Source organism: Symphalangus syndactylus, chromosome 11 (assembly GCF_028878055.3).
Source record: "Symphalangus syndactylus isolate Jambi chromosome 11, NHGRI_mSymSyn1-v2.1_pri, whole genome shotgun sequence".
NCBI lineage: Eukaryota > Metazoa > Chordata > Mammalia > Primates > Hylobatidae > Symphalangus > Symphalangus syndactylus.
The window spans coordinates 53,503,263-53,529,740 of record NC_072433.2 but is presented as its reverse complement, the minus strand read 5'-3'; the positions used below and the strand labels follow the sequence as shown (position 1 = coordinate 53,529,740).

Genomic DNA, 26,478 nt, shown 5'->3' with positions numbered 1-26,478 from the left:
GTTGCCCAGGATGGAGAGCAGTGGCGGGATATCGGCTCACTGCAACCTCCTCCTCCCGGGTTTGAGCGATTCTCCTGCCTCAGCCTCCCGAGTAGCTGGGATTACAGGCGCCCGCCACAACACCTGGCTGATTTTTTTTTTTTTTTTTTTTTTTTTTTTTTTTTTGAGACGGAGTCTTGCCCTGTCGACCAGGCTGGAGTGCAGTGGCGCGATCTCGGCTCACTGCAAGCTCCGCCTCCCAGGTTCACGCCATTCTCCTGCCTCAGCCTCTCTGAGTAGCTGGGACTACAGGCGTGCGCCACCACGCCCGGCTAATTTTTTTTTTTGTATTTTTAGTAGAGACGGGGTTTCACCATGTTAACCAGGATGGTCTCGATCTCCTGACCTCGTGATCCACCCGCCTCGGCCTCCCAAAGTGCTGGGATTACAGGCTTGAGCCACCGCGCCCGGCCGGTTTTTGTATTTTTAGTAGAGACGGGGTTTCGCCATGTTGGCCAGGCTGGTCTCAAACTCCTGAGATCCGCCCACCTCGTCCTCCCAAAGTGTTGGGATTACAGGCGTGAGCCACCGCGCCTGGCCTAAAGTAATTGTCTTCTTACTGGTTTCTGTGCCTTTGGTCTCACCAAACGCCCCACTCTAAATCACTGCAGACAAGGGGTTCTGTCTAAGCGGGAGAGCCCACCAGTTAAAACCCTTCAGTGGTTCCTAACTACCCTAGGACAAATGCAGACTTATCCTTCGCTCTCTGCTGCCGCCCCTCTCCTTCCCAGATCCCATATGGCTCCAGCCACATCCTCAGACCATCTGGGCTGTTGTCTGTCCTGCCACACACCCTTCCCACCCCGCTCCCTTGCAAGTCCTACTCAGGCTGCACCTACACAGCTGTCTCAGTTCCTATCTGAGTCTCCCGCAGCCTCCTCTGAAAGTCCTCATCACAGCCAATGATACTGAAACTGTTTTCTTATGCAGGGCACGGAAAGATCTATTCAACTCACTGCCCGATCTCCTCTCCTGGTGCAGAAAAGACACCCAGTCAGCGACTTGCATTCTCTGCAGGCATGAGTGAATAATAATAATGCCTAACCGTTATATAGTGCTAATTCCACGCCTGGCACTGTTCTAGGCACTCATATAAATTCATGTAATCCACACAACCCCAAAACTGATGATATCTCTTCATCTTACCAAGCACTGAGCAGTTAAATAACTTGCTCCAGATATTAAGGGGCCGAGCTGGGGTTTGAAGCCTGGCTTCCCATAAATGAACCAAGAACTGGAAGGAGGACAAGACCTCCGAGAAGGAGTCAGGTAAGGGCGTGATCTGTGCGCTTTACATCTAAGATCTTCCAGCTCCCAGGGAGCCCGTTTCATAGAGCAGGAGATAGAGGCCGGGAGGGACACGGAGAGCCTCGGGAGCCGTGTGGAGGAAGCGGTGCTGTTTGGGGTCCGGGAGCAAGGGCGTGGCCTGGATGCGCGGGCGCCTGGGGCTGCACGTCCTCAGACCAAACTACAACTCCCAGGACCCAGCGGGCGCTGCCGCCCACGCGACGTCACGGCGGCGGAGGCCGCAGGCGGCTGGGCTCCCGGCGAGTGGACTGTTCGAGCCCTTCCACTGGGACCCGGGCCCTGGCTCCGGCCCCGCGGTAAGTGGGGCGAACCCGGCCTACTCAGTCCGCAGAGGCCCCGCGGCGCACATCCGCAGTCTCCATCACAGCGCGGGCGCGCAGACGGGGCTGGCATCTACCATATGGGGGGCATCCAGGCCAAGCCAAGTGACCCGCGTGGGGGGTCCCGCTGGGGACTCGGTGCCGCACCCTCCCGAGCCAGCCCCAGGGGCCCAGGGCTGGTGTCGCACGTCCGCTGGCCGCGCTCCCAGGGCCCGGGTTTGAAGGCGCTGGGCAGGCAGGGGCAGCCCCGCCCCCTGAGAAGGGTACCCGGGACCCCGGGGCCCTGGGGCGAGGTTTTTGGGCTGGAAGGGTCTGAGGGGCTCCTCCCCCAACAGCCCTCCCACCGCCAGTAGAGCCTCGGGTGGGGGAATAGAAGCCCCAGGAGGCCAGGTCCTTTGGGCGCGGCCTGTGTGCGTCTGGGGAGGCGGTGGGAGGGGTGGGGAGAGGTCGCCGGGGTCTGGGGAGACTGATGCACAGGTGGAGAGATGGTGCGGGCTCTGTGGATTCGGATCCTTACAACTTCCTCTTCCCTGCCCCGGTAGATGGGAGCTGCTCTCCGCGGGCTGAGCCTGTCAGCATCCTCGACGCACACTGGTCCCTGAAGTCGGAGAAGAGCCTCTACCCACCCACACCCCCTTGCCCCATTTTCAGTCGCCTGGGTCCTCAGCCCTAGCGGATCCTCAGCCCTAGCAGCCACCGGGTCTGAAAGGTGCAGGACGATGATCCTGGCGTCGGTGCTGGGGAGCGGTCCCCGGGGCGGGCTTCCGCTCCGGCCCCTCCTAGGGCCCGCACTCGCGCTCCGGGCCCGCTCGACGTCAGCCACCGACACACACCACGTGGAGATGGCTCGGGAGCGCTCCAAGACCGTCACCTCCTTTTACAACCAGTCGGCCATCGACGCGGCAGCGGAGAAGGTGCGCAAGGGGGCGTCGAGCCCAGGGTCCGGGATGTGGGCGCGAGGGAGAGTGTTGGGGGTTCTCTGCTCAAGGCCTCTCTCCCTCTCTAGCCCTCAGTCCGCCTCACGCCCACCATGATGCTCTACGCTGGCCGCTCTCAGGACGGCAGCCACCTTCTGGTAAGATTCACGCCCTCTATTTTCCTCGTGGATCCTGGAGCTCTCCCAGACACCCAGGCTCCAGCCCCGCCTTCCCTTCTCTTTTTCTCCAAGAAAAGTGCTCGGTACCTGCAGCAAGAACTTCCAGTGAGGATTGCTCACCGCATCAAGGGGTTCCGCTGCCTTCCTTTCATCATTGGCTGCAACCCCACCATACTGCACGTGGTAAGGTAGAGAGGACCTTAGGTCAGCGGGCTACCCTGCCCAGGGGGCAAGTCTGGGGCCCAGAGTGGCAGATGATTGCTTGCATAAAGGTGTCAGGGCCACACAGGATTCAACCCCAGGCCTTCAGAAGTCAAAGGTGTGTATTCATGGAACCTGGAAGGGTCGAAGTGGGGGTTTGATCACGTGGTCAACCAGCTCGGTGGTGATCCCCATGGGTAGGTGGGGGTGGCTGTTCTCTGCTCAGTGCCCATGCGGCTTTGTGAATTCCCACACCTCTTCCTTGCAGCATGAGCTATACATCCGTGCCTTCCAGAAGCTGACAGACTTCCCTCCAGTGAGTGCTGGGCCAGAGCAGGGTGAGGGGCTGAGAGGTTGGGCTTGGACCACCCTTCCTCATGACTGTGACCTGCAGATCAAGGACCAGGCGGACGAGGCCCAGTACTGCCAGCTAGTGCGACAGCTGCTGGATGACCACAAGGATGTGGTGACCCTCTTGGCAGAGGGCCTGCGTGAGAGCCGGAAGCACATAGAGGTTGGGGCAGCAAAGGAGAGGCCGGGCCTGCTGGGGGCTGGGAAGGGCACAGGATTCTGAGACCTCACTCTTTACAGGATGAAAAGCTCGTCCGCTACTTCTTGGACAAGACGCTGACTTCGAGGCTTGGAATCCGCATGTTGGCCACGCATCACCTGGCGCTGCATGAGGACAAGGTGGGGCTCTGGGACCTGAAACCCGCCTGGGAATGTTAAGTGAGACAGAGGAGACTGGGCTGGGGATCCGGGTCAAGGGCCTGGGGGCTGAGGCTGTGGGGCTGGTGCTTTGGGGCAGTTCTGAAGTTGCCAGCATCTTGGGGTGGGGCTAGGGGCGTGGATAGTCCTGACCTCCTTTCTCCGGCCAGCCTGACTTTGTCGGCATCATCTGTACTCGTCTCTCACCAAAGAAGATTATTGAGAAGTGGGTGGACTTTGCCAGGTGAGGCAAGAATGGCTCAGGGGGTGGGCAGACGTCTGGGGCAGGGAAGGCTTGGGTCTGAGCCCTTGCCCGGGGCATGGTTTGCAGGGAGCAGGGTTTCTCAACCATGGCATGATTGACATTTCCAGCCAGATAATTCTTTGTTGTAGAGGCTGCCCTGTGCACGTTAGGAAGTTCAGCAGCATCCCTGGCGCCAGCAGTACTGCTTAGTTGTGACAAACAAAAATGTCTCTGCACATTGCCATATATTACTTAGGGGGGCAGAGTTGTCTCCAGTTGCAAACCACTGGTGGAGGGGCCCCTGACTGAACCCTCGCTCCTGTCCGCAGACGCCTGTGTGAGCACAAGTATGGCAATGCGCCCCGTGTCCGCATCAATGGCCATGTGGCTGCCCGGTTCCCCTTCATCCCTATGCCACTGGACTACATCCTGCCGGAGCTGCTCAAGAATGCCATGAGGTAGGGTGGCTGGATGTGCTGGGTGGGGGGCGGCCAGGAACCGGGGTGCTTCTACCTACTGGTCTTTCCTCTCTGCATAGAGCCACAATGGAGAGTCACCTAGACACTCCCTACAATGTCCCAGATGTGGTCATCACCATCGCCAACAATGATGTTGATCTGATCATCAGGTTTGCCCCGCGTGGGAGTTGGGCTGAGGTGGATGGGATGGGGGTGGAGGCACTGTTTCTGACTTGATCTAGGACCTTGAGCCCCTTCCTGCCCCATTCTGGGACTTGGTCCCTGACCAGAGAAACTATTCTCTGGATCCTGAGATGGCCATGAGCTGCTTATTAATGGATCTGGGGCCAGCTGCAGGTGTAGGTATCCTGCCTTTGTCAGCAGTTGAGGAATTTGAAATTGAGAAACAGTCAGGAGTCGGTCTAGGATGCTGGGCCGAGGATAAATGTCACATCCTGTGAGAAGGTATAAGCAGTCAGTGGCCCTGGCAGAGGTGAGGATGATACAAACAAGGCCCAAGGGTCTAGGTGGACCACATTCCAGCTCTGGGTGGAAGGGACAGGAAGGCAGACTTTGCATTGTCTGCTTGGGGGGTGGTGAGTCCCCTGTCAAAGCTGAGCCAAGCCCATTGTTGTTGCCATCTTGCTAGGATCTCAGACCGTGGTGGAGGAATCGCTCACAAAGATCTGGACCGGGTCATGGACTACCACTTCACTACCGCCGAGGCCAGCACACAGGACCCCCGGATCAGCCCCCTCTTTGGCCACCTGGACATGCACAGTGGCGCCCAGTCAGGACCCATGCACGGGTGAGACCCTGCCAGGCCAGGATGGAGGGGTGGGGGACCCCAGGAGACTCAAGCCTCTGAAGCCTCCTGTCCTGTCCCCCTGCCCACCCCCAGCTTTGGCTTCGGGTTGCCCACGTCACGGGCCTACGCGGAGTACCTCGGTGGGTCTCTGCAGCTGCAGTCCCTGCAGGGCATTGGCACGGATGTCTACCTGCGGCTCCGCCACATCGATGGCCGGGAGGAAAGCTTCCGGATCTGACCCCACAGCCTTTGGCCTGCTCGCCCGACCAGCCTGGGCCACATTCCCTGCAGGACCTCCCGGGTCAGGCAGGGCAGCCCCCTGCTCCACACACTGCTGCATCTTGGGTCTCAGGGCCCCAGACAGATGGACTTACATGGAGCTGGGCACCGCTCCGCCTCAACAGGGTCCACTGCCTCCTCGCCTCCAGACCTTGGAGGGGGGACGTGGGCACCCTGAGGCCTCCAGCACCAGCTCCGTCATTCTCGTTCCTGGGGAACCCCCACTCTGTCCTGTTGTTTGTTATTAAAGTTCACATTTTGAATGCCCTCTTGGGCCCCGTGTGTGGGGAGGGCAGGTGAACTTTTGTTTCTGCCCCCATTCAGGTTCACTGAGCCCTTGGGTTGAACTGGTTCGTATCCCAGTCTCTTACCTGCCCTGAGAGCCTGGCAGGCCAGGAGTAGAATGGGCCCCAAGTCTGTTGCATGTTTGATTTGGTGGGAGTGGGATGACTGCAGCACCTTATACAAAGAGCTTTCATTCATCTTGTTGAACAAATGTTTCCGGTTCCCAGATAATATTGAAGGCCCAAATTGACCCAGCTTCAGGCATCAGTTTTGACTCTTCCTTTCCTGGCAGTCACAGTTTCTAGAGGTGAAGGTCACCAGACTGGGCAAACTCCTGAGCCAACTGCTTCCCGAGCCTGAGTAAGGTTAAAAATACTGTGTCTGCTGCTGCTGCCAAGGAAAAGAACATACAAGGTTGTGCCCTGGCAGACCCTAGCAGGGACTGGGTGCCCCACTGCAAGGAAAGGTGGGGCCCTGATAGTGAAGACCAAGGATTTGGGCAAAGATATCAGGTAGGCTCAAGGTTAGACTTGAATCAGAACTCCAGATGACATCTTAGGTGGGAACACCCTACCCACCTTGCCAGGGAAAAAGAAAGGCCTAAGGGCGGCCTGGTGGGGCTGGGAGGAGAACTGGAAAGTTCTCTTGCCTTCACATGTGAGCTCCCACAGCAAACTTCATAAGGCTGGCTCTAGGCCTGTACCATCTCCTACCCTTCATGGGGATGGAGGGGAAGTTGTATCTGGAAGCCAAATGGCAGGGGCTAGGAAACCACAGTGACTTGCTAGACTGAAAAATCCTGCCAGCTGCAGGGCAGGGCACTGAGGCTGGAGAGGCAGGCAGCAGTCAGAGGCCAGGGCCCTGAAACATGGGATTTATCTTGAGCCAGTAGGGATCCATGGGTGAGTTTTCATTTATTTAGAAATGGGGTCTTGCTTTGTTGCCCAGGCTGGAATATGGTGGCTGCAGAGTTCACTGCAGCCTTGAACTCCTGGGCTCAAGAGATTCTCCCACCTCAGCCATCTGAGTAGCTGGGACCATCACGCCGGGCTAAATTTTAAAATTTTTTGTAGAAACAGGGTTTCTACAAAACCCTGTGTTGCCCCGGGCTGAACTCCTGGGCTCAAATGATCCTTCCACCCCAGCCTCCCAAAGTGGTGGGATTACAGGCGTGAGCCACTGCAGCTGGCCCATGGGTGGGTTTTGAGCTGGGAAGGGATGTTTCTGGTTGGAGTCCCTGAGAGGATTCATGTCCACGTGATTTCTTAAGAAAGTGCTCCCAGAACAGAGTAGGGGAAGCAGGAAGGGTAAGGGGAGGGAGCCAAGCAAGGATGTGACCTCAGGCAAAAGCCCAGAACCAGTCAATTATGCCTCAGGGTTGAAGGTAAGAGAGCTAAACCTCAGAGTCACTGATTAATTTCTCCACTTGGCAGTCACTGGTTAAAGTCTGTTGGGAAAGCAAACAGCTCTATTAACCTAAGGATGGTTTTTTAAGAAGAGCCTCAGGTGCTGGTGTGGGCCTTTGAAAGCACATCAAAGGTAATCTGGGCACACAGAAACAGCAAGAACTCCCAGAGGATCTGGGTGGAGCACCTACATTGTTTTTTTGCTTTGTTTTGTTTTGTTTTAAACGGAGTCTCGGCCGGGCGCGGTGGCTCACGCTTGTAATCCCAGCACTTTGGGAGGCCGAGGCGGGCGGATCACGAGGTCAGGAGATCGAGACCACGGTGAAACCCCGTCTCTACTAAAAGTATAAAAAAAATTAGCCGGGCGTGGTGGCAGGCGCCTGTAGTCCCAGCTACTCGGAGAGGCTGAGGCAGGAGAATGGCGTGAACCTGGGAGGCGGAGCTTGCAGTGAGCCGAGATCGCGCCACTGCACTCCAGCCTGGGCGACAGAGCGAGACTCCGTCTCAAAAAAAAAAAAAAAAAAAAAAAAAAAAAAAAAAAAAAAATAAACGGAGTCTCAATCTGTCACCCAGGCTGGAGTGCAGTGGCTCGATCTTCGCTCACTGTAACCTCCGCCCCACCCCCCCAACCCCACGTTCAAGCGATTCTCCTGCCTCAGCCTCCCGGGTAGCTGGGAATTACAGGCGTGTGCCACCACACCCAGCTAATTTTTGTATTTTTAGTAGAGACAGGGTTTCGCCATATTGGCCAGGCTGGTCTCGAACTCCTGACCTCAGGTGATCTGCCTACCTCGGCCTCCCAAAGTGCTGGGATTATAGGTGTGAGCCACCACGCCCAGCCGTTTTTGTTTTTTTTTTTTTGACTGACACAGTCTCACTCTGTCGCCTAGGCTGGAGTGCAGTGGCATGATCTCAGCTCACTGCAACATCCGCCTCCCAGGTTCAAGCGATTTTTCTGCCTCAGCCTCCCGAGTAGCTAAGATTACAGGAGCCCGCCATCACGCCCAGCTAATTTTTGTATTTTTAGTAGAGATGGGGTTTCACCATGTCAGCTAGGCTAGCGTTAAACTCCTGACCTCAAGAGATCTGCCAGCCTCCACCTCCCAAAGTGCTGAGATTACAGGTATCATCCACCGTGCCTGGCCCGGCCTTACTGTTCTCGGAGAAACAGATTTGCAAACATGCAAGAAGATTCTTCTAACAAGAGTCATTGCTGGCCAGTGGATTGGAGGGAGAAGAGTATGGACGGTGATGCAGTAACCCTGGTCAGGGATTTCTAAGGCCTCGGCTAATCCCTAACTAGAAAGGACAATATCAGTAACCGACAATGTCAGGTAAAGTAAAAAGTGAGGTGCCAGAACCCTGGGTAGGTGGAATAACAACCTTGAAGACAGGGTGGTTGTAGTGGGAGAAGGCATTCGAATTTCAATTCTTTTCTTGCTTGACTTTTTTTTTAGAAGCTGGGATGGCCGGGCGCGGTGGCTCACGCTTGTAATCCCAGCACTTTGGGAGGCCGAGGCGGGCGGATCACGAGGTCAGGAGATCGAGACCACGGTGAAACCCCATCTCTACTAAAAATACAAAAAATTAGCCGGGCGTGGTGGCAGGCGCCTGTAGTCCCAGCTACTCGGAGAGGCTGAGGCAGGAGAATGGCGTGAACCCGGGAGGCGGAGCTTGCAGTGAGCCGAGATTGAGCCACTGCACTCCAGCCTGGGTGAAAAAGCAAGACTCCGTCTCAAAAAAAAAAAGAAGCTGGGATTACAAACACCTGCCACCACACCCGGCTAATTTTTGTATTTTTAGTAGAAATGAGGTTTTACTATGTTGGCCAGGCTGGTCTCGAACTCCTGACTTCAGGTGATCCGTCTGCCTTGGCCTCTCAAAGTGCTGGGATTACATGTGTGAGCCACCACACCCGGCCGCTTGACTTTTACTTCTTGTTTCTTATGCTGCCAGGCACCTGGCATTCACTGCCCCCTTCATTTCCCCAATGGCAAGTTAACAGCCCCTCCTACTGCCATCCTAACACAGATATTTCTTTTCTTTTTTTTTTTTTTGAGATGGAGTCTCGCTGTCACCCAGGTTGGAGTGCAATGGTGCAATCTCGGCTCACTGCAACCTCTGCGTCCCGGGTTCAAGCGATTCTCCTGCCTCAACCTCTTGAGTAGCTGGGATTACAGGCGTGCGCCACCACGCCCAGCTAATTTTTCTATTTTTAGTAGAGATGGGGTTTCACCATGTTGGCCAGGCTGGTCTCGAACTCCCAACCTCATGATCCACCCACCTCAGCCTCCCAAAGTACCAGGATTACAGGCATGAGCCACCATGCCTGTCGGATGTATCTTGATTTGTAACCTCTGAGAGACCCATCCTCAGGCCCTGAGCATTCCACTCCTCTCAGAATTGTTTCCAAGCCCAATAACCACATTATAAATCAAACAAGATTCAGAGAATGGCCAAAGGGAATGTTTACTGAGTACCTACCCTGTCTGGCACTTTGCAATACACTTGTTTATTGATAAGATGGATAGTTCAACCATTACATAGCTATATGATTGATAGTTATACCTACTTAACTGCTGGGGATTTGTTCCAGGACCGCCTGTGAATACCGAAATCTGCAGGTGCTCAAGTCCTACAGTTGGCCCTGCCAAACAGCAGATATGAAGTCAGCTCTTCAGATCTGTGGGTTCTGCATCCTTACAATATTTTCTTTCCTTTCCTTTTCTTTTCCTCCCTTCCAACCTCTTTTTTTTTTTCGAGATGGAGTCTTGTTGTGTCGGCCAGGCTGGAGTGCAGTGGCGCGATCTCGGCTCACTGCAACCTCCACCTCCTGGGTTCAAGCAGTTCTCCTGCCTCAGCCTCCCAAGTAGCTGGGATTACAGGCACGTGCCACCACCCCCGGCTGTTTTGTATTTTTAGTAGAGACGGGGTTTCACAATGTCGGCCAGGTTTTGAACTCCTGAACTCAAGTAATCCGCCTGCCTCGGCCTCCCAAAGTGCTGGGATTACAGGTGTGAGCCACCGCGCCCAGTCTTTTTTTTTTTTTTTTTTTTTTTTGAGGCAGAGTTTCATTCTTGTTGCCCAGGCTGGAGTGCAATGGCACAATCTTGGCTCACCACAACCTCTGCCTCCCAGGTTCAAGCAGTTCTCCTGCCTCAGCCTCCTGAGTAGCTGGGATTACAGGCATGCGCCACCACGCCTGGCTTATTTTGTATTTTTAGTAGAGATGGGGTTTCTCCATGTTGGTCAGGCTGGTCTCAAACTCCCGACCTCAGGTGGTCTGCCTGCCTCGGCCTCCCAAAGTGGTGGGATTACAGGAGTGAGCCACTGCGCCCAGCCTCCTTTTCTTTTCCCCCCTTTTTTTGAGACAGGGTCTTACTCTGTCACCCAAGCTGGAGTGCAGTGGAGGGATTATAGCTCACTCAGCCTCGACCTCCTGGGTTTAAGTGATCCCTCTGCCTCAGCCTCCCGAGTAGGTGGGACTACAGGCGAGGGCCCCCAGGCCCAGCTAATTTTTTTCCCCCCAAATTTTTAGGAGAAAGGAGGTCTCTATGCTGCCCAGGCTGGTCTTGAACTCCTGGCCTGAAGTGATCCTCCTGCTTGGACTCCTAAAGTGCGTGATTACAGGTGTGAGCCACCACACCTAAACACTGCATTTTCAACCCGCTCTTCGTTGAATCTTCAAAGGTGGGACACGCGAATATGGAGGGCCAATTGTATATGGTTGGACTATACATATACAAATAGCTTTAAACTTGACTGACTCTCATAGAACCCTCAGTGCAGTGGCGCGATCTCAGCTCACTGCAAGCTCCGCCTCCCGGGTTCACACCATTCTCCTGCCTCAGCCTCCCGAGTAGCTGGGACCACAGGGGCCCGCCACCAAGCCTGGCTAATTGTTTTGTATTTTTTTTTAGTAGAGACGGAGTTTCACCGTGTTAGCCAGGATAGTCTCGATCTCCTGACCTCGTGATCCACCCGCCTCGGCCTCCCAAAGTGCTGGGATTACAGGCGTGAACCACCGCACCCGGCCTTTTTATTTTTTTTTGAGATGGAGTCTGGCTCTTGGTCCTCAGGCTGGAGTGCAATGGTGGGATCTCGGCTCACTGCAACCTCCGCCTCCCGGGTTCAAGCGATTCTCCTGCTTCAGCCTCCCAAGTAGCTGGGACTACAGGCGCGTGCCACCACGCCCGGCTAAACTCCAGCCTGGGCGACAGAGCGAGACTCCATCTCAAAAAAAAAAAAAAAAAGTGGGGGGAGGTGAGCGACATTAGGCCAGCGCGAGTGTGCGGCTCCAGACCACCAGGGCGGCCGGTCTGGCTCTGCCCTGTTAAAAGTGGGGGCAGCGCCCGCTGAAAATTGGCACATCTTGGCTTCCTCAGGCACCAGGGCCTTTAAAAAGGTTCAGCTGGCGGGCGCGGTGGCTCACGCCTGTAATCCCAGCACTTTGGGAGGTCGAGGGTGGCGGATCACGAGGTCAAGAGATCAAGACCACCCTGGACAACATGGTGAAACCCAGTCTGTACTAAAAATACAAAAATTAGATGGGCGTGGTGGCGCGCGCCTGCAGTCCCAGCTACCCGGGAGGCTGAGGCAGAAGAATCGCTTGAACCCGGAGGCGGAGGTTGCAGTGAGCCGAGATCGCGCCACTGCACTCCAGCCTGGGCGACAGAGCATGGCTCCGTCTCTAAATAAATAAATAAATAAAAGGTTGAGTTAAGTCATCGCATGAGGTAAGTCTGTCTCCTCTCCTCAACCATAGGCTGCAGCCACAGGTCCTCACGGAAAACCAAGAGCTCCAAGACCGCCGCACACTCAACATCCAACTCGTCGCGGGGCCGCGGGGACAGCCACGGAAGCCAATCGGCTCCTGCTACATCACAGACCCCGCCCTCAAACCTTGAGGCGCCCGCCCCCACGCACTGCTGACCCGGAGCCAAAAGAGCTGCGTGGCGTCCGATTCTGGCGTCACTTCCCCTCCCGCGATGGCGGCACAGGGAGCTGCTGCGGCGGTTGCAGCGGCGACTTCAGGGGTCGCGGGGGAGGGCGAGCCCGGGCCCGGGGAGAATGCGGCCGCTGAGGGGACCGCCCCATCCCCGGGCCGCGTCTCTCCGCCGACCCCGGCGCGCGGCGAGCCGGAAGTCACGGTGGAGATCGGAGAAACGTACCTGTGCCGGCGGCCGGATAGCACCTGGCGTGAGGGCGGGGCCCAGGGCCGGGGGCGGGGCGGAGCGCGAGACCAGGGGGTGGGGCGGGGCCTGAGGACAGGCTCTCCGTGAGGCCAAGATCCGGGGGCTGGTAGTGGGGAGGAGGAGGGGCGGGGCTTGGGGAAAGAACGCCGCGTTCCGGGCGCTGAGAAACCAGCCGGGTGGTGGGAGGCTGTTGACCTTGGATTATGCTGATTGACGCCTACAAACCCACCACTCAGGCCTTCACCAGGATTGTTCCCATTCCACTTCCTTGCCCAGTCTTAGGCTTCATTCCTTCTTCGTGCTAACGCTGCTTCCTCATCCGTCTCTTGTCCCTGTGTCTTCTCTTTCCATTTGTCCCTGGCAGCCACCCGCAGAGAGACCTTCCAGAAACAACAGGCTTCCCTTTCCTAATGTTCTGCTGCCTTCTGTCATTTTCAAAATTAACCCCAAACTCCTTAGAGTGACATTCATTTTTGTGACCTCTCCAGTTTCTAGCCAACCCTAGCAAAGGGCATTGCCAGGCCAGAACACACTGCCCTCTGAAGACCACACGCCCTTTACCACCTGTGCCCTTTGCTTGGAATGCTTTTTCTTCCCTTTCTCCTTGTTTGCCTGCCTAGCTCCTACTCATCCTCTTAGCATCATATCCTTTGTGATGTCATCCTTGATTCCCCTTCAGGCAAAGTGAGTGGTTCCCTTCTCTGTGTTCCTGCAACATTTTTTTCATACCTCAGTCATAGTTTTTGTAACATTATGTTGTAATTTTCTCTCTCTGTCTGCCTCCATCATACTGGGAACTTCTGGAGGGCAGCACTTCTTGTGATTCATCACTGTGTCCTCTGTACCCGGCAACAACACAGCATAGGGCCAGACACAAGGTGGTTGCCTTACTCATTTATTGAATGCTCTGCTAATTGTCAGGTGCTCTGCTAAAAATTTTGGAGGCGTTAACTCACCTTCTAAGGTTGGCACTATTATCCCTTTTGTCTTTTTTTTTTTTTTGAGACAGGATCTCGCTCTGTCACCCAGGTGGGAGTGCCATGGCATGATGACAGCTCACTGAAGCCTAGACCTTCTAGGCTCAAGTGATTCCCCCACCTCACCCTCTCAGAGTGTTGGGATTACTGGCATGAGCCACTGTGCCCAGCTGTTATCCCTTTTCACAGATGAAGAGACTGAGGCTCAGAAAGATGGAATAACTTGCTCAGTTACACACAGCTAGGAAGTAGGGAGCTGGTATTTTATGTATATATATATTTTTGTTTGTTTGTTTGTTTTTTTGTTTGTTTGAGATGGAATCGCTCTCTGTTGCCAGGCTGGAGTGCAGTGGCGCCATCTTGGCTCACTGCAATCTCTGCCTCCCGGGTTCAAGTGGTTCTCCTGCCTCAACCTCCTGAGTAGCTGGGACTACAGTTGTGCGCCACCACACCCAGCTACTTTTTGTATTTTTAGTAGAGACGAAGTTTCACCATGTTGACCAGGATGGTCTTGACCTCTTGACCTCGTGATCCACCCACCTCGGCCTCCCAAAGTGGTGGGATTACAGGTGTGAGCCACGATGCCCAGCCCTGGAATTATACATTAATGTAGGCTATCTTAATCCAGAGCCAGCACTCATGGTCCCTGAACAAATGAACAACTGAAGGTATATGATAAAATGAGCATTGAATTTAGAGTCAGATTTAAATTCAGTTAAGTATTAGCTCTTATCACTTTTCAAATCTGTGACCCTGGGTAAGCCTCAGTTTTGTTTTGTTTTTTGGGGTTCTTTTTTTTTGAGACAGGGTCTTGCTCTTGTCACCCAGGCCACAGTGCAGTGATACAATCTCGGCTCACTGCAACCTCTGCCTCCCGCGTTCAAGCAATTCTCCTGCCTCAGCTTTACCTCCCGGGTTCAAGCAATTTTCCTGCCTCAGCCTCCGAGTAGTTGGGATTACAGGTGTGTGCCACCACGCCTGGCTTTTTTTTTTTTTTTTTTTTTGTCTTTTTGGTAGAGATGGGGTTTTGCCATGTTGACTAGGCTGGTCTCAAACTCCTGGCCTCGTGTTCTGCCCATCTCGGCCTCCAGAAGTACTGGGATTACAGGTGTGAGCCACACACCCAGCCAGTTATTTTCTCATTCATAAAATAAGAATAACAGCCCCAACCTGATCCACCTCACAGTTGTGGCAGTGATTGAGTAGAATGGCAGAGGTTGACCAGTGAGGTTAGCTGATGTGTGGCCCTGGACTCTGGAAACTGCTTCTCAGTGTGCAGGATTCCTTTTGTTCCAGCCTTACCTTCCTGATGACCCTAGCCTTTTTCCATCACAGATTCTGCTGAAGTGATCCAGTCTCGAGTGAACGACCAGGAGGGCCGAGAGGAATTCTATGTACACTATGTGGGCTGTGAGTGGCTTGGCACATCTGGGTGTGGGTGCGGGGAGTTGGGTGCCCTGGCAGCACTCTCATGGCCCATCCTTACAGTTAACCGGCGGCTGGACGAGTGGGTAGACAAGAACCGGCTGGCGCTGACCAAGACAGTGAAGGATGCTGTGCAGAAGAACTCAGAGAAGTACCTGAGCGAGCTCGCAGAGCAGCCTGAGCGCAAGATCACTCGCAACCAAAAGCGCAAGCATGATGAGATCAACCATGTGCAGAAGGTCCGGATCCCTTCCCATCCACGGGCCCGGGAGGCCCAGCTGCCTGTGCTAGCTCCCTTGGGTCTCTCGGGCCCCAGTGCCAAAACCACAGCAAATCCCATTTCTTAAGCTCCTGTAGCGTGTCAGGGACTTTACGTACTTCCTCTTACTTACTTTTCATAGGTAAGAAAACAGACTTAGAGAGGGTAAGGGCTTCGCTGCAGTCTCACAGCAAGGAAATGGCACATCTGGGACTAGAACTCAGGCCTCCTGCACCAGTAGTCTCTTTTGCCTCCCAGTGGCTGTGTCTTAGTAGAAAAAATGACTTGAAGTTCAGTGGGAAAGACGAGAATGTTACTCGGCAGTTCCTATAGCCAAGCACCCTGCCAAGTCCTGTGTATGTATAAGCTCCTCAAATCCTTCCCAGCAATTCAACACACAAAAATCGTTACTTTTTTGGTAGAGGAGGAAGCAGGCTCAGAGAGATTAAGTAACATGCCCAAGGTCACACAGCTAGTAAAACGGTGGGCTGGAATTAAAATAATAATGCCAAACACTTGTTAGCCAGTGAGCAAAAGTATTAAGCTAATTTTTTTTTTTTTTTTTTTTTGAGACGTTGTCTTGCTCTGTCTCCCAGGCTGGAGTACAGTGGCATGATCTCGGCTCACTGCAACCTCCGCCACCTGGGTTCAAGCAATTTTCCTGTCTCAGCCTCCCAAGTAGCTGGGACTACAGGTGCCCGCCACCACGCCCAGCTAATTTTTGTATTTTTAGTAGAGACGAGGTTTCACCATATTGGTCAGGCTGGTCTCGAACTCCTGACCTCAGGTGATCCACCTACCTCGGCCTCCCAAAGTGCTGGGATTACAGGCGTGAGCTACTGCGCCCAGCCTAAGCTAAGTGTTTTAATACATGACCTCACTGACATTTCACAGCAGGCCTGTGAAGTAAGCATGCAGAAGAGCTACAGATAAGTTTAGGGACCCAGACAGGAATTAGATCTACCAGCTAGATCGTGCTACCTCAGAGCCAGAGGCCTTAGCAATGATTTTGGTTTTTTCTTAAGAGATGGGAGTCTTGCTATGTTGCTCAGGCTGGACTTGAACTCCTGGGCTCAAATGTTCTTCCTGCCTCAGCCTCCTAAGTAGCTGGGACTACAGGTGTTCATCCCTGTACTTGCCTTGGTTTTTTCTTGTATTGATACATAATAGTTGTACATATTATTGTTTTTTTTTTTTTTGAGACAGGATCTTTATCGTCTAGGCTGAGTGCAGTGGCACAGCCATGGCTGACTTCAGCCTCAACCTCGTGGGCTCGAGCAATCCTCCTGCCTCAGCCTCCTGAGTAGCTGGGACCATAGGCAAGTGCCACCATGCCCGGGTAATTTTTTTTTTTTTTGTAGAGACGGGATCTGCTATGTTGCCCAAACTAGTCTCAAACTCCTGGTCTCAAGCGATCCTCCTGCCTTAGCCTTCCAAAGTGCTGGGATTACAGGTGTGAGCCACTGCGCCTGACCAAGTCTCAGTTTCTTAATTTATAAAATTAAAATCAGGAGTGCAAACCAGAGCAAGATTTGTCGAAGTCTCTAGACACCCAGACATTTGTTACTTTCAGCCATTGTAGCTTCATCCTTCTGAGTACATGAGTTCAGTGGGCAAGCCCAACATTTAAATTTCTTTAAATGGAAGAAAGAAAGTGGATAAGATAGAAAAATCAGGGTGTTACACTTTATTAAGGGTAGGTATTGTTTTGAGAAGCTTTTATTTGACACCCAATAAAAGTGTGCAGGATTCCTCTTGTTCCAGCCTTACCTTCCTGATGATCCTAGCACACACTTGTGTGTATATACAGACATGTCAACAGGTTTACAGTGCCAAGTGTACTTCCTACTGTGGTGTGATTTAAAAAATTGAAATACCCTAAACTGGAAGAACTCCTCAAGGTCTAAACTGCCCAGTCGAACTTCCTATTATAATGGAAATGTTCTATAGCTGTACTATCCAGTACAGTAGCCACTAGCCACATGTAGCTGTTGAGCACTTGAAATGTGTCTAGTGTGACTAAGAATTAAGAATTTTAGCCGGGTGCGGTGGCTTACGCCTGTAATCCCAGCACTTTTTTTTTTTTTTTTTTTTTTTTTTTTGAGACAGAGTCTCGCTCTGTCGCCCGGGCTGGAGTGCAGTGGCGCAATCTCGGCTCACTGCAAGCTCCGCCTCCCGGGTTCACGCCATTCTCCTGCCTCAGCCTCCGAGTAGCTGGGACTACAGGCGCCCGCCACCGCGCCCGGCTAATTTTTTGTATTTTTTAGTAGAGACGGGGTTTCACCGTGGTCTCGATCTCCTGACCTCGTGATCCGCCCGCCTCGGCCTCCCAAAGTGCTGGGATTACAAGCGTGAGCCACCGCGCCCGGCCTTTTTTTTTTTTTTTTTTTGAGACGGAGTCTCGCTCTGTCGCCCAGGCTGGAGTGCAGTGGCGCAATCTCGGCTCACTGCAACCTCCACCCCTCCAAGTTTAAGCAATTCTCTGCCTCAGTCTCCGGAGTAGTTGGGATTACAGGCGCATGCCACCATGCCCGGCTAATTTTTTGTATTTTTAGTAGAGACGGGGTTTCACCATCTTGGCCAGGCTGGTCTTGAACTCCTGACCTCGTGATCCACCCGCCTTGGCCTCCCAAAGTGCTGGGATTACAGGCGAGAGCCACCGCGCCCGGCCCATCCCAGCACTTTGGGAGGCCGAGGTGGGTAGATCACGAGGTCAGAAGATCGAGACCATCCTGGCTAAAATGGTGAAACCCCGTCTCTACTAAAAAATACAAAATAATTAGCCGGGTGTGGTGGCGTGTGCCTGTAGTCCCAGCTACTCGGGAGGCTGAGGTAGGAGAATGGCGTGAACCCGGGAGGCAGAGCTTGCAGTGAGCCGAGATCGCGCCACTGCACTCCAGCCTGGGAGACAGAGCAAGACTCCGTCTCAAAAAAAAAAAAAAGAATTTTAAAATTATGGTGAGGTGCAGTGCCTCACACTTGTAATCCCAACACTTTGGGAGGTGGACGTGGGTGTATCACTTGAGGTCGGGATTGAGACCAGCCTGGCCAACATGGCCAAATCCCATCTCTACTAAAAATACAAAAATTAGCCAGGTGTGGTGGTGCACACCTGTAGTCCCAACTACTTAGGAGGCTGAGGCAGGAGAATCGTTTGAGCTCAGGAGATGGAGGTTGCAGTCAGCCAAGATCACGCCACTGCACTCCATCCAGCCTGGATGTCCGAGCAAGATTGTCTCAAAAAAAAATTTTTTTTTAATTACAATTTTTTTAAAAATTTTATTTATTTTTATTTTTTTGAGACAGTCTCACTTTGTCAACCAGTCCGGAGTGCAGTGGTGCGATCTCAGCTCACTGCAACCTCCGCCTCCCAGGTTCAAGTGAGTTTCCTGCCGCAGCCTCCCAAGTAGCTGGGACTACAGGCACGCACCACCATGCCCGGCTAATTTTTGTATTTTTAGTACAGACAGGGTTTCACCATGTCTGACCTTGTGTGATCTGCCTGCCTCGGCCTCCCAAAGTGCTGGGATTACAGGTGTGAGCCACTGCGCCCAGCCAAAATTTTCATTTTTTGAGACAGAGTCTCACTCTGTCACCTAGGCTGGAGTACAGTGGCGAGCTCTCGGATTACTGCAACCTCCGCCTTCCTGGCTTAAGCAATTTTCGTGCCTCAGCCTCCCAAGTATCTGAGATTACAGGCATGTAATTTTTAGTAGAGATGGGGTTTCGCCATGTTGACCAGACTGGTCTGGAACTCCTGGCCTCAAGTGATCCTCCCACCTTGGCCTCTCAAAGTGCTGGAATTACCGGCGTGAGCCACCACGTTTGGCTGAGTATAATTTTAAATAGCCCTATGTGACAAGTGGCTACTCTGTTGGACAGCGTAGATCTAAGGTTAATTCCTCAACTATTTTGCACTCAACAAAGACGTACCTCTGAGCTGGCAACCAGCAGGGTGGATAACGGGCCAGTGGTGATAAAATCAAAGAATAGGTAATGAAACAATCATCCAGTTAACAATCAGCAAGGTTCTTCAGAGCCTAATTAATGTTTAATTCTAAATAAATTGCAACAATTAAGAAAAGTAGTGTTTTTGTAGTTCTTTATTGCATTTGCAGAAGAGTACTGTATTTTGTGAGAATTGGGAAATGTGTTTTAAAGAGACGTGTGAGGAGGAAAATCTTTATTCCTCATCTTTACAGTGGTTAGGTTCAGAATTGGGCAGACCAGGGGCCCATGCCCGACTCTGCTGAGTACCAGTTCTGTGACCTTGGGCAAGTGACCTCACCTCTTTGTGCCTCAGTTTTTTCTCTTACACAGCAGGTACAATGAGCACTCTTATTTCAAAGGCTCACTGTGAGGACAAAATGAAATAATGTTGGCTGGGTGCAGTGGCTCATGCCTGTAATCCCCGCACTCTGGGAAGCTGAGATGTTTGGATCATTTGAGGTCAGGAGTTTGAGATCAGCCTAACCAATATGGTGAAAGCCCTTCTCTACTACAAATACAAAAAGAGGCCAGGCGCGGGCTGGGCATGGTGGCTCATGCCTGTAATCCCAGTACTTTGGGAGGCTGAGGCGGACAGATCACAAGGTCAGGAGTTGGAGACCAGCACGGCCAACATGGTGAAACCCCGTCTCTACTAAAGATACAAAAAATTAGCTGGGTGTGATGGCACACACCTGTAATCCCAGCTACTTGGGTGGCTGGGGCAGGAGAATTGCTTGAACCCAGGAGGCAAGGTTGCAGTGGCGTGAGATTTTGCCATTGCACTCCAGTCTGGGCGACAGGGCGAGGCTCCGTCTCAGAAAAAAAAAAAAAAAAAAGGCTATGGCTCGTGCCTGTAATCCCAGCACTTTGAGAGGCCAAGGTGGGTGGATCATCTGAAGGTCAGGAGTTCAAGACCAGCCTGGCCAACATGGTGAAACCCCATCTCTACTAAAAATACAAAAAAATTAGCCGGGCTTGCTGGTGGGCACCTGTAATCCCAGCTACTTGGGAGGCTGAGGTGGGAAGATCACTTGAACTCAGGAGGTGGAGGTTGTAGTGAGCCAAGATTGCACCATTGCACTCCAGCCTGGGCAACAAGAGCAAAATTTCACTCAAAAAACAAAATAAATTAGCTGGGCATGGTAGCAGGCACATGTAGTCTCAGCCACTTGGGAGGCTGACGAAGGAGAATCACTTAAGCCTAGGAGGCAGAGGTTGTGGTGAGCTGAGATCTCACCACTGCACTCCAGCCTGGGTGACAGAATGAGAGTCTATCTCAGAAAAAAAAAAATAATAATGTTTATGCCATGCTTGCCACTTGGAATAAATGGCAGCTCGCTAGTCCCTGAGGGTAAGGGACCTCACCTTGCCCTGCCTGTTTACTACTCTGTAAAACTGAAATAACGCAGCTGGGCACAGTGGCTCACGCCTGTAATCTCAGCACTTTGGGAGTGCAAGGCTGGTTGATCACCTGAGGTCAGGAGTTTGAGACCAGCTTGGCCAACATGGTGAAATCCCATCGCTGCTAAAAATACAAAAATTACCTGGATGTGGTGGCATGTGCCTGTAGTCCCAGCTACTTGTGAGGCTGAGGCAGGAGAATTGCTTGAACCTGGGAGGCGGAGGTTGCAGTGAGCCGAGATGGTGCCACTGTACTCCAGCCTGAGCAACAGAGTGAGACTCCGTCTCAAAAAAAAAAAAAGAACACTCTATGTAAGGGTTACTGAAAGGATTAAATGAGGCCATATAAGCACAGTGCTTTGTGGAGGGGGTTCTGGGTAAAGCGCTGGCTCCTTCCTCCCTTCTCAGCTACAGGGCAGCGCCTTGTCTGCCCCTGGTGTAGGTCATGGGCCGTCTTGGGTCCCTCCTCCATTGTCAGGCTGTACTGGGTTCCTCCCACAGGGTCTGGCCTAGGAGCAGGATGTGTTGTGAGTGTGGTGTGACTCTTAGTCTCTGCTTTCCAAGGACTTGAAAAATAGAGGAACCCAGGTGGGCATACTTGGACAGTGTTGCCCTGTTGACCACTTCTCACTGAACTTGGGAAGGAGGGAATGTTTTCTGGATGGGAAGAATCCAATCAGGCCTCCTGGAGAGGGTAGTAAGAATCTCGAGCCTTGAAGGATGGGAAAGAGCACAATAACGACAGTGACACAGGATAGATCACAAAGCATCATGGACTCACCTGACTAATGCTCCGTGCCAGGCTGAGGAAGCATTTTCTGCTGGCAGTGAGAGAAGGAAGGGCATTCTCCAGGTGGAAGGAGCTGTTTGTGCAGAAGCATGAAGGCCGCAAAAAGGGGGCTTCTGATAGCAATGAGGAGGCTGGGGCTGGAGGCAGGGAATCTGAGGAGGCCTAGTAAATTATCCAGACCTGAGATGGGGCCATGACTACCTGGAGCAGGACAGAGAGGAGAATTCCAGAGAGGGCCCAATTCCAGAGATGGCCCAATTCCAGAGATGTCAGAAGTAGAGTCGACATCCACTGTATTAGGACTTGGCCAGGCCGAGGGAGAGGGAATAGTCTGAGGCAAGCCTAGTTATGGGTCTTGGACATTGGGATCAAGGGTGATGTTCCCAGTAAAATGAGCAACCCAGGAGGAGGCACAGGTTTGTAGGGAGGAGTGTTGAGGTCCTTTCTGCACATCTTGAGTCTGCTGTCCCTGTGGGAGGGACCTCTGGGGCAGTCCCATGGACAGGCAGGGTCTGGTGCTCAGGAAAGGGGTCCAGGCACGTCAGGGAGGTAGTAACAGTTCTTATGGTGGGCCTTGAAGGCAAATCTGTTATTTCATTTGAGTCTCACAACTTTGGCAGAGCTGGATTGCCCCCCATCGTGCAGCTGAAGCCCCTGTCCTGATCCTAACCCTGTTCATCTGGCAAAAGGTCCAAACTTGGACATCAGGGATGTCTGGGATATCTGGGGGTGGGGCGGGTGGGTGTGAGAGGAGCCTGGACCGGCCAGCTTCAGAACCAAGTCAGGTAGGTTAGCTATTGGTGTGGTTATTATTGCCATCCAGGAATGAGTTCTGGAAGACAGCAGGGAAGCCTTGTGGGTCCTGACAGGGGAGGGACAGCCTGGTCACAACTTCTGTTCACCTCTGCCCACTTTTCTTTCCTGGCCCAGACTTATGCAGAGATGGACCCCACCACAGCGGCCTTGGAGAAGGAGCATGAGGCGGTAAGCGGGGCTGGGAAGCTGCCTGCAGGTCCCCTGTCTCCCCTTGCCGAGGAGCCCCTGCTGAGCCGTGCACTGTGCCCCACTCCCACCCTGCCTGCAGATCACCAAGGTGAAGTATGTGGACAAGATCCACATCGGGAACTATGAAATTGATGCCTGGTATTTCTCACCATTCCCCGAAGACTATGGGAAACAGCCCAAGCTCTGGCTCTGCGAGTACTGCCTCAAGTACATGAAATATGAGAAGAGCTACCGCTTCCACTTGGTGAGGCTAGGCCGGTCGGGCTGAGCTGGGCAGGGGCCTGGTGAGAGGCAGAGGCAGGCATGGAGGCTGAGGGCAGCTGCACTGGCAGCTCCGTAGAGGAGACAGGCCCAGAGGAGCGAGTACAGGGAAGAGCTGCTGGGGGTCAAGAGGCCTGGATTCCAGGCCTGGCTTTGCTGTTGCTGGCAGGGTGACCTTGCCAACTCCAGACCTCAGCTTCCTCTTCTCTGGAATGGGGACAGTAACTCACCCCCTTCAGGTCTTTTGCCAAGGCCAGCCCCATCCCAGGAAGCACACATAGCCCCTGGCAGTGGGACCTTAAGTGTGGACGAAATTGGGGGCTGTCAGGAAGGGGCGCTCTCATCACTGATACAGTGGGCTGCTTCCCGAAGTGTGGAATCTGAAGCAAATAGGTGTGGTTTAGGGAAGCCATTGTCATGGACAGGTCCCTCCAGAGCCAGGCCCACAAAGACTCAAAACCCCACCGGGCTGTGTGATGTTTGCATCTCTGTGCCTGGGCCTTGGTCTGTAAAAGCAGGATCGCTTTCCTAAGGCTGCTGGGAGGATTACTCAATGTAGGTGAAGTGTTGAGGGGGGAAACAGGCAGAGACTTGCTCCAAAGCATGCAGCAGTGGGGTGGGGGCCTCCTAGCAGAGAACATACGGCAGCGAACCTGTTCTCTTGTCCCCCACCAGGGTCAGTGCCAGTGGCGGCAGCCCCCCGGGAAAGAGATCTACCGCAAGAGCAACATCTCCGTGTACGAAGTTGACGGCAAAGACCATAAGGTGAGTGGGTGGCCAGGGGCTAGGGGAGGCCGGGGAGGCCCTGGGCACCTCCCAGATGATCCTCATCACCACCAAAGGGGAGGGGGCAGCCTTAGCTGAGCCTCCATGGGCAGAATGCCTCTGAGGGGCCGGGCACTGCAACTCACACCTGTAATCCTAGCACTTTTGGAGGCTGAGGTGGGCAGATTGCCTGAGCTCAGGAGTGCGAGAGCAGCCTGGGTCACATGATGAAACTCCTTCTCGACTAAAAATACAAAAAATTAGCCGGCGTGGTGGCGGGCATCTGTAATCCCAGCTACTCGGGAGGCTGAGGCATGAGAATTGCTTGAACCCGGGAGGCAGAGGTTGCAGTGAGCCGAGATTGTGCCACTGTACTCCAGCCTGGGCGTCAGAGTGAGACTCTGTCTCAAAAAAAGAAAAAAAAGAAGGCCTCTGAGGGCCTCCTAGCCTAGCACTAGGCCTATGATTGGTGCATAGGAAACACAGGGCCGTGTGGTGGCCCCAGGACTCTTCTGCGGGTGGGGTTAGGTTCAAACTTGGGTTGTTCTGGAACCCAGAGGAGATTTTCTTGCCTGAGGCTGAAAAATTTAGAAGTGCTTTCTCCTTCCGTTGGAAAGAAAGGTGTTTGTTTTTGCCTGGGAGGGGACTGCTTTGTGTGAAATTTCCTGCTGAGAGAACTCTGTGGCTTTCAAGGGCTGAGTTCCTTGTTCCTGGCCCCGAATGACTTCAGCGGGGCAGGTTGGGGAACTTTGGGACCTGCCCTGCTGTTGTAGAGAACTTGGCCTTTGCCTTGTCAGTCTGGGAGGGTCTCGCCAAGTGTACTGGTTTCCCGCAGATGGGCCATATAGCATAGGACGGAGAGGGCGGGCTTCAGAGTGGCTCCACTCACTACAGGGTTGCTCATGTTACGCTGTCACTTCCTCACTGACCACAGACAAGTTACTTAACGTAGTTTGTTCCTGTTTCCTTGTCCATAAGACGGGAGTCATAATATTTACCTAGTTGTGTTGTTAGTGGAATAAATGAGACAGCAAATGTCAAGTGTTCAGTGCAGTGCTTGGCACTAGTATGTGCTTAAATAAACACGGGCCTTGTTATTATCGGTGACCTCTCGGGGCTTGATTAGCCTTGGACTCGGAGAATACGCAGGCTGAGCCCAGCCCTTGCCCCTGCTCTGCCTTCCTGAGCATAGCTGTGTGGAATAGCAGAAGGGCCCCCACTGGAGATGTGGGGGTGCTTTCCAGCTGCACTCTGCCAGCTTTGAGGCCCTGGGCAAGCACTTCCACTCTGGGAGCTTCAGCTTCCTCCTGAGTGAGATGGGCCTAGCAGTGCTGGGCTCGCCCAGCTGCCAGGTTGGATGAGAGAGTGGTTGTGGTGTCATAAACCAGGGAGCCCCTTAGTCTGTGCCGTGAAGCCAAACTCGGTCCCATTGTCCCCCTCCTGGAGTGCGACCAAGTGGACAGACAGGGCTTGAGGCTCCTCCATTCAGCAGACATTTACCAGGCACCCAGCTTCATACTTAGCCTCGTGCTAGGTGCTGGGGACACAGCCATGAACAGGACTGTCTGAATTCCTGCCTCGGAGCCTCAGTCTCCCGAGCTGAAACAGAGTTAATGTCTGTGAAGACTGAAGCAGATCCTGCATGGAAGGCACCCAGCTCGTATTTGGCACTCAGAAGGGGTGGCTGGGCTTCGTCCAGCTCCGCTGGCACCTCCGAAGTGCTGTTGCTCTCTGATTTCCAGTTCCCTGTCCATCAGAGGCTGACTGAAGACTCCTTCCAGTGTGAAATCCTTTCGGCCTGGCGAGGCCCCCACTTCCCGCGGGCTGGTGCTGGCCGCTGGAACCAGCTGGGTGGGGCCTGTGCCTGCCCCCTGAGCCTGTTTCTCCCGCTCCTCAACCTTAGATTTACTGTCAGAACCTGTGTCTGCTGGCCAAGCTTTTCCTGGACCATAAGACACTGTACTTTGACGTGGAGCCCTTCGTCTTTTACATCCTGACCGAGGTGGACCGGCAGGGGGCCCACATTGTCGGCTACTTCTCCAAGGTGCTGGGTCTAGAAACTCGGGACAGGAGAGGGTGGGGAGGGCAAAGGTGGGCATGAACAGAGAGGGGGCAGAGCCTCCCCAGCGGCCCTGAGCACCCACCTCCTGCAGGAGAAGGAGTCCCCGGATGGAAACAATGTGGCCTGCATCCTGACCTTGCCCCCCTACCAACGCCGCGGCTACGGGAAGTTCCTCATCGCTTTCAGTGAGTGGTTCCTGGCCTGTCTGGGAGGGGGAGACCTGTGGGGCAGGGGTGCCAGGGCAGACTGGATCCTAAGTTCCTCTTTCAACTGCTGCCAGGTTATGAGCTCTCCAAGCTGGAGAGCACGGTCGGCTCCCCGGAGAAGCCACTTTCTGACCTGGGCAAGCTCAGCTACCGCAGCTACTGGTCCTGGGTGCTGCTGGAGATCCTGCGGGACTTCCGGGGCACACTGTCCATCAAGGACCTCAGGTGAGGGGGCCTCCCAGGCCCTGGGGGCAGGACTTGTCCTGAGATGGGCCACAATCCTGCCTCCTCATACCCTGTCACCATCCTGGCCAGATCCCACAAGGGCACCATGTCTGGCATTTGCTCTCATCCCTTTTTGCAGCCAGATGACCAGCATCACCCAGAATGACATCATCAGTACCCTGCAGTCCCTCAATATGGTCAAGTACTGGAAGGGCCAGCACGTGATCTGTGTCACACCCAAGCTAGTGGAGGAGCACCTCAAAAGTGCCCAGTATAAGAAACCACCCATCACAGGTGGGTGGGGGGCTGCCATGTGTCCGGGGCGGTGGGGGAGTGTCAGTATATGGATTGGTAGGAGTCAAGGCCTCCTTATTGCTGTCACATGATCCCAAACCAGTCAGACCAGCTCCCAGGTTGGAGCCCGGGGCAGGCCTCTCATTCCTGGGCTTCCCTGCCCCTCCCCAGCATAGCCTGCCCTTTTGTTCTCACCTGAAGGAGGTGAAACTGGCCTGAGCCCAGAGCAGGGCAGCCAGGTGTGAGCTGGCCTGGCCCAGGCCCAGCCCTGCCTCCCGCCCCTTCTCCCCACAGTGGACTCCGTCTGCCTCAAGTGGGCACCCCCCAAGCACAAGCAAGTCAAACTCTCCAAGAAGTGAGCGGCCTGGCCCCTGCTGTCGGACTCGAGCCTCCTGGCTCCCAGCCTGTAAATATGTATAGACCTGTTTTGTCATTTTTTAAATAAAGTCAGTTCTGCTGGTGGCCCTGGAC

The 26,478-nt window shown here is 53.8% G+C and overlaps 2 protein-coding genes across 4 annotated transcripts; both read left to right on the top strand.

The window, feature by feature from the left end:
* Positions 1 to 1,510: 1,510 nt before the first annotated feature.
* BCKDK (branched chain keto acid dehydrogenase kinase) lies at positions 1,511 to 5,728 on the top strand. Of its 2 annotated transcripts, XM_055298115.2 has the most exons (12): positions 1,511 to 1,643; positions 2,210 to 2,581; positions 2,674 to 2,742; positions 2,836 to 2,946; positions 3,233 to 3,280; positions 3,359 to 3,478; positions 3,556 to 3,654; positions 3,843 to 3,916; positions 4,246 to 4,374; positions 4,455 to 4,544; positions 5,024 to 5,182; positions 5,276 to 5,728. In XM_055298115.2, exons 2-12 carry the CDS (start codon positions 2,387 to 2,389, stop codon positions 5,418 to 5,420), a joined length of 1,239 nt encoding a protein of 412 aa, XP_055154090.1. In that variant the 5' UTR covers positions 1,511 to 1,643; positions 2,210 to 2,386; the 3' UTR covers positions 5,421 to 5,728. The 2 variants fall into 2 exon arrangements, with proteins under 2 accessions (XP_055154090.1, XP_055154092.1); XM_055298117.2 differs by lacking the exons at positions 4,455 to 4,544; positions 5,276 to 5,728 and having other exon boundaries at positions 1,521 to 1,643; positions 5,024 to 5,186.
* A 4,661-nt stretch (positions 5,729 to 10,389) lies between these two features.
* On the top strand, positions 10,390 to 26,469 carry KAT8 (lysine acetyltransferase 8). Of its 2 annotated transcripts, XM_055298114.2 has the most exons (12): positions 10,394 to 10,842; positions 11,918 to 12,351; positions 14,660 to 14,734; positions 14,813 to 14,988; positions 22,120 to 22,173; positions 22,274 to 22,438; positions 23,131 to 23,220; positions 25,124 to 25,264; positions 25,374 to 25,467; positions 25,563 to 25,713; positions 25,853 to 26,007; positions 26,302 to 26,469. In XM_055298114.2, exons 2-12 carry the CDS (start codon positions 12,141 to 12,143, stop codon positions 26,364 to 26,366), a joined length of 1,377 nt encoding a protein of 458 aa, XP_055154089.1. In that variant the 5' UTR covers positions 10,394 to 10,842; positions 11,918 to 12,140; the 3' UTR covers positions 26,367 to 26,469. The 2 variants fall into 2 exon arrangements, with proteins under 2 accessions (XP_055154088.1, XP_055154089.1); XM_055298113.2 differs by having other exon boundaries at positions 10,390 to 10,842; positions 25,853 to 26,469.
* Positions 26,470 to 26,478: the final 9 nt, after the last annotated feature.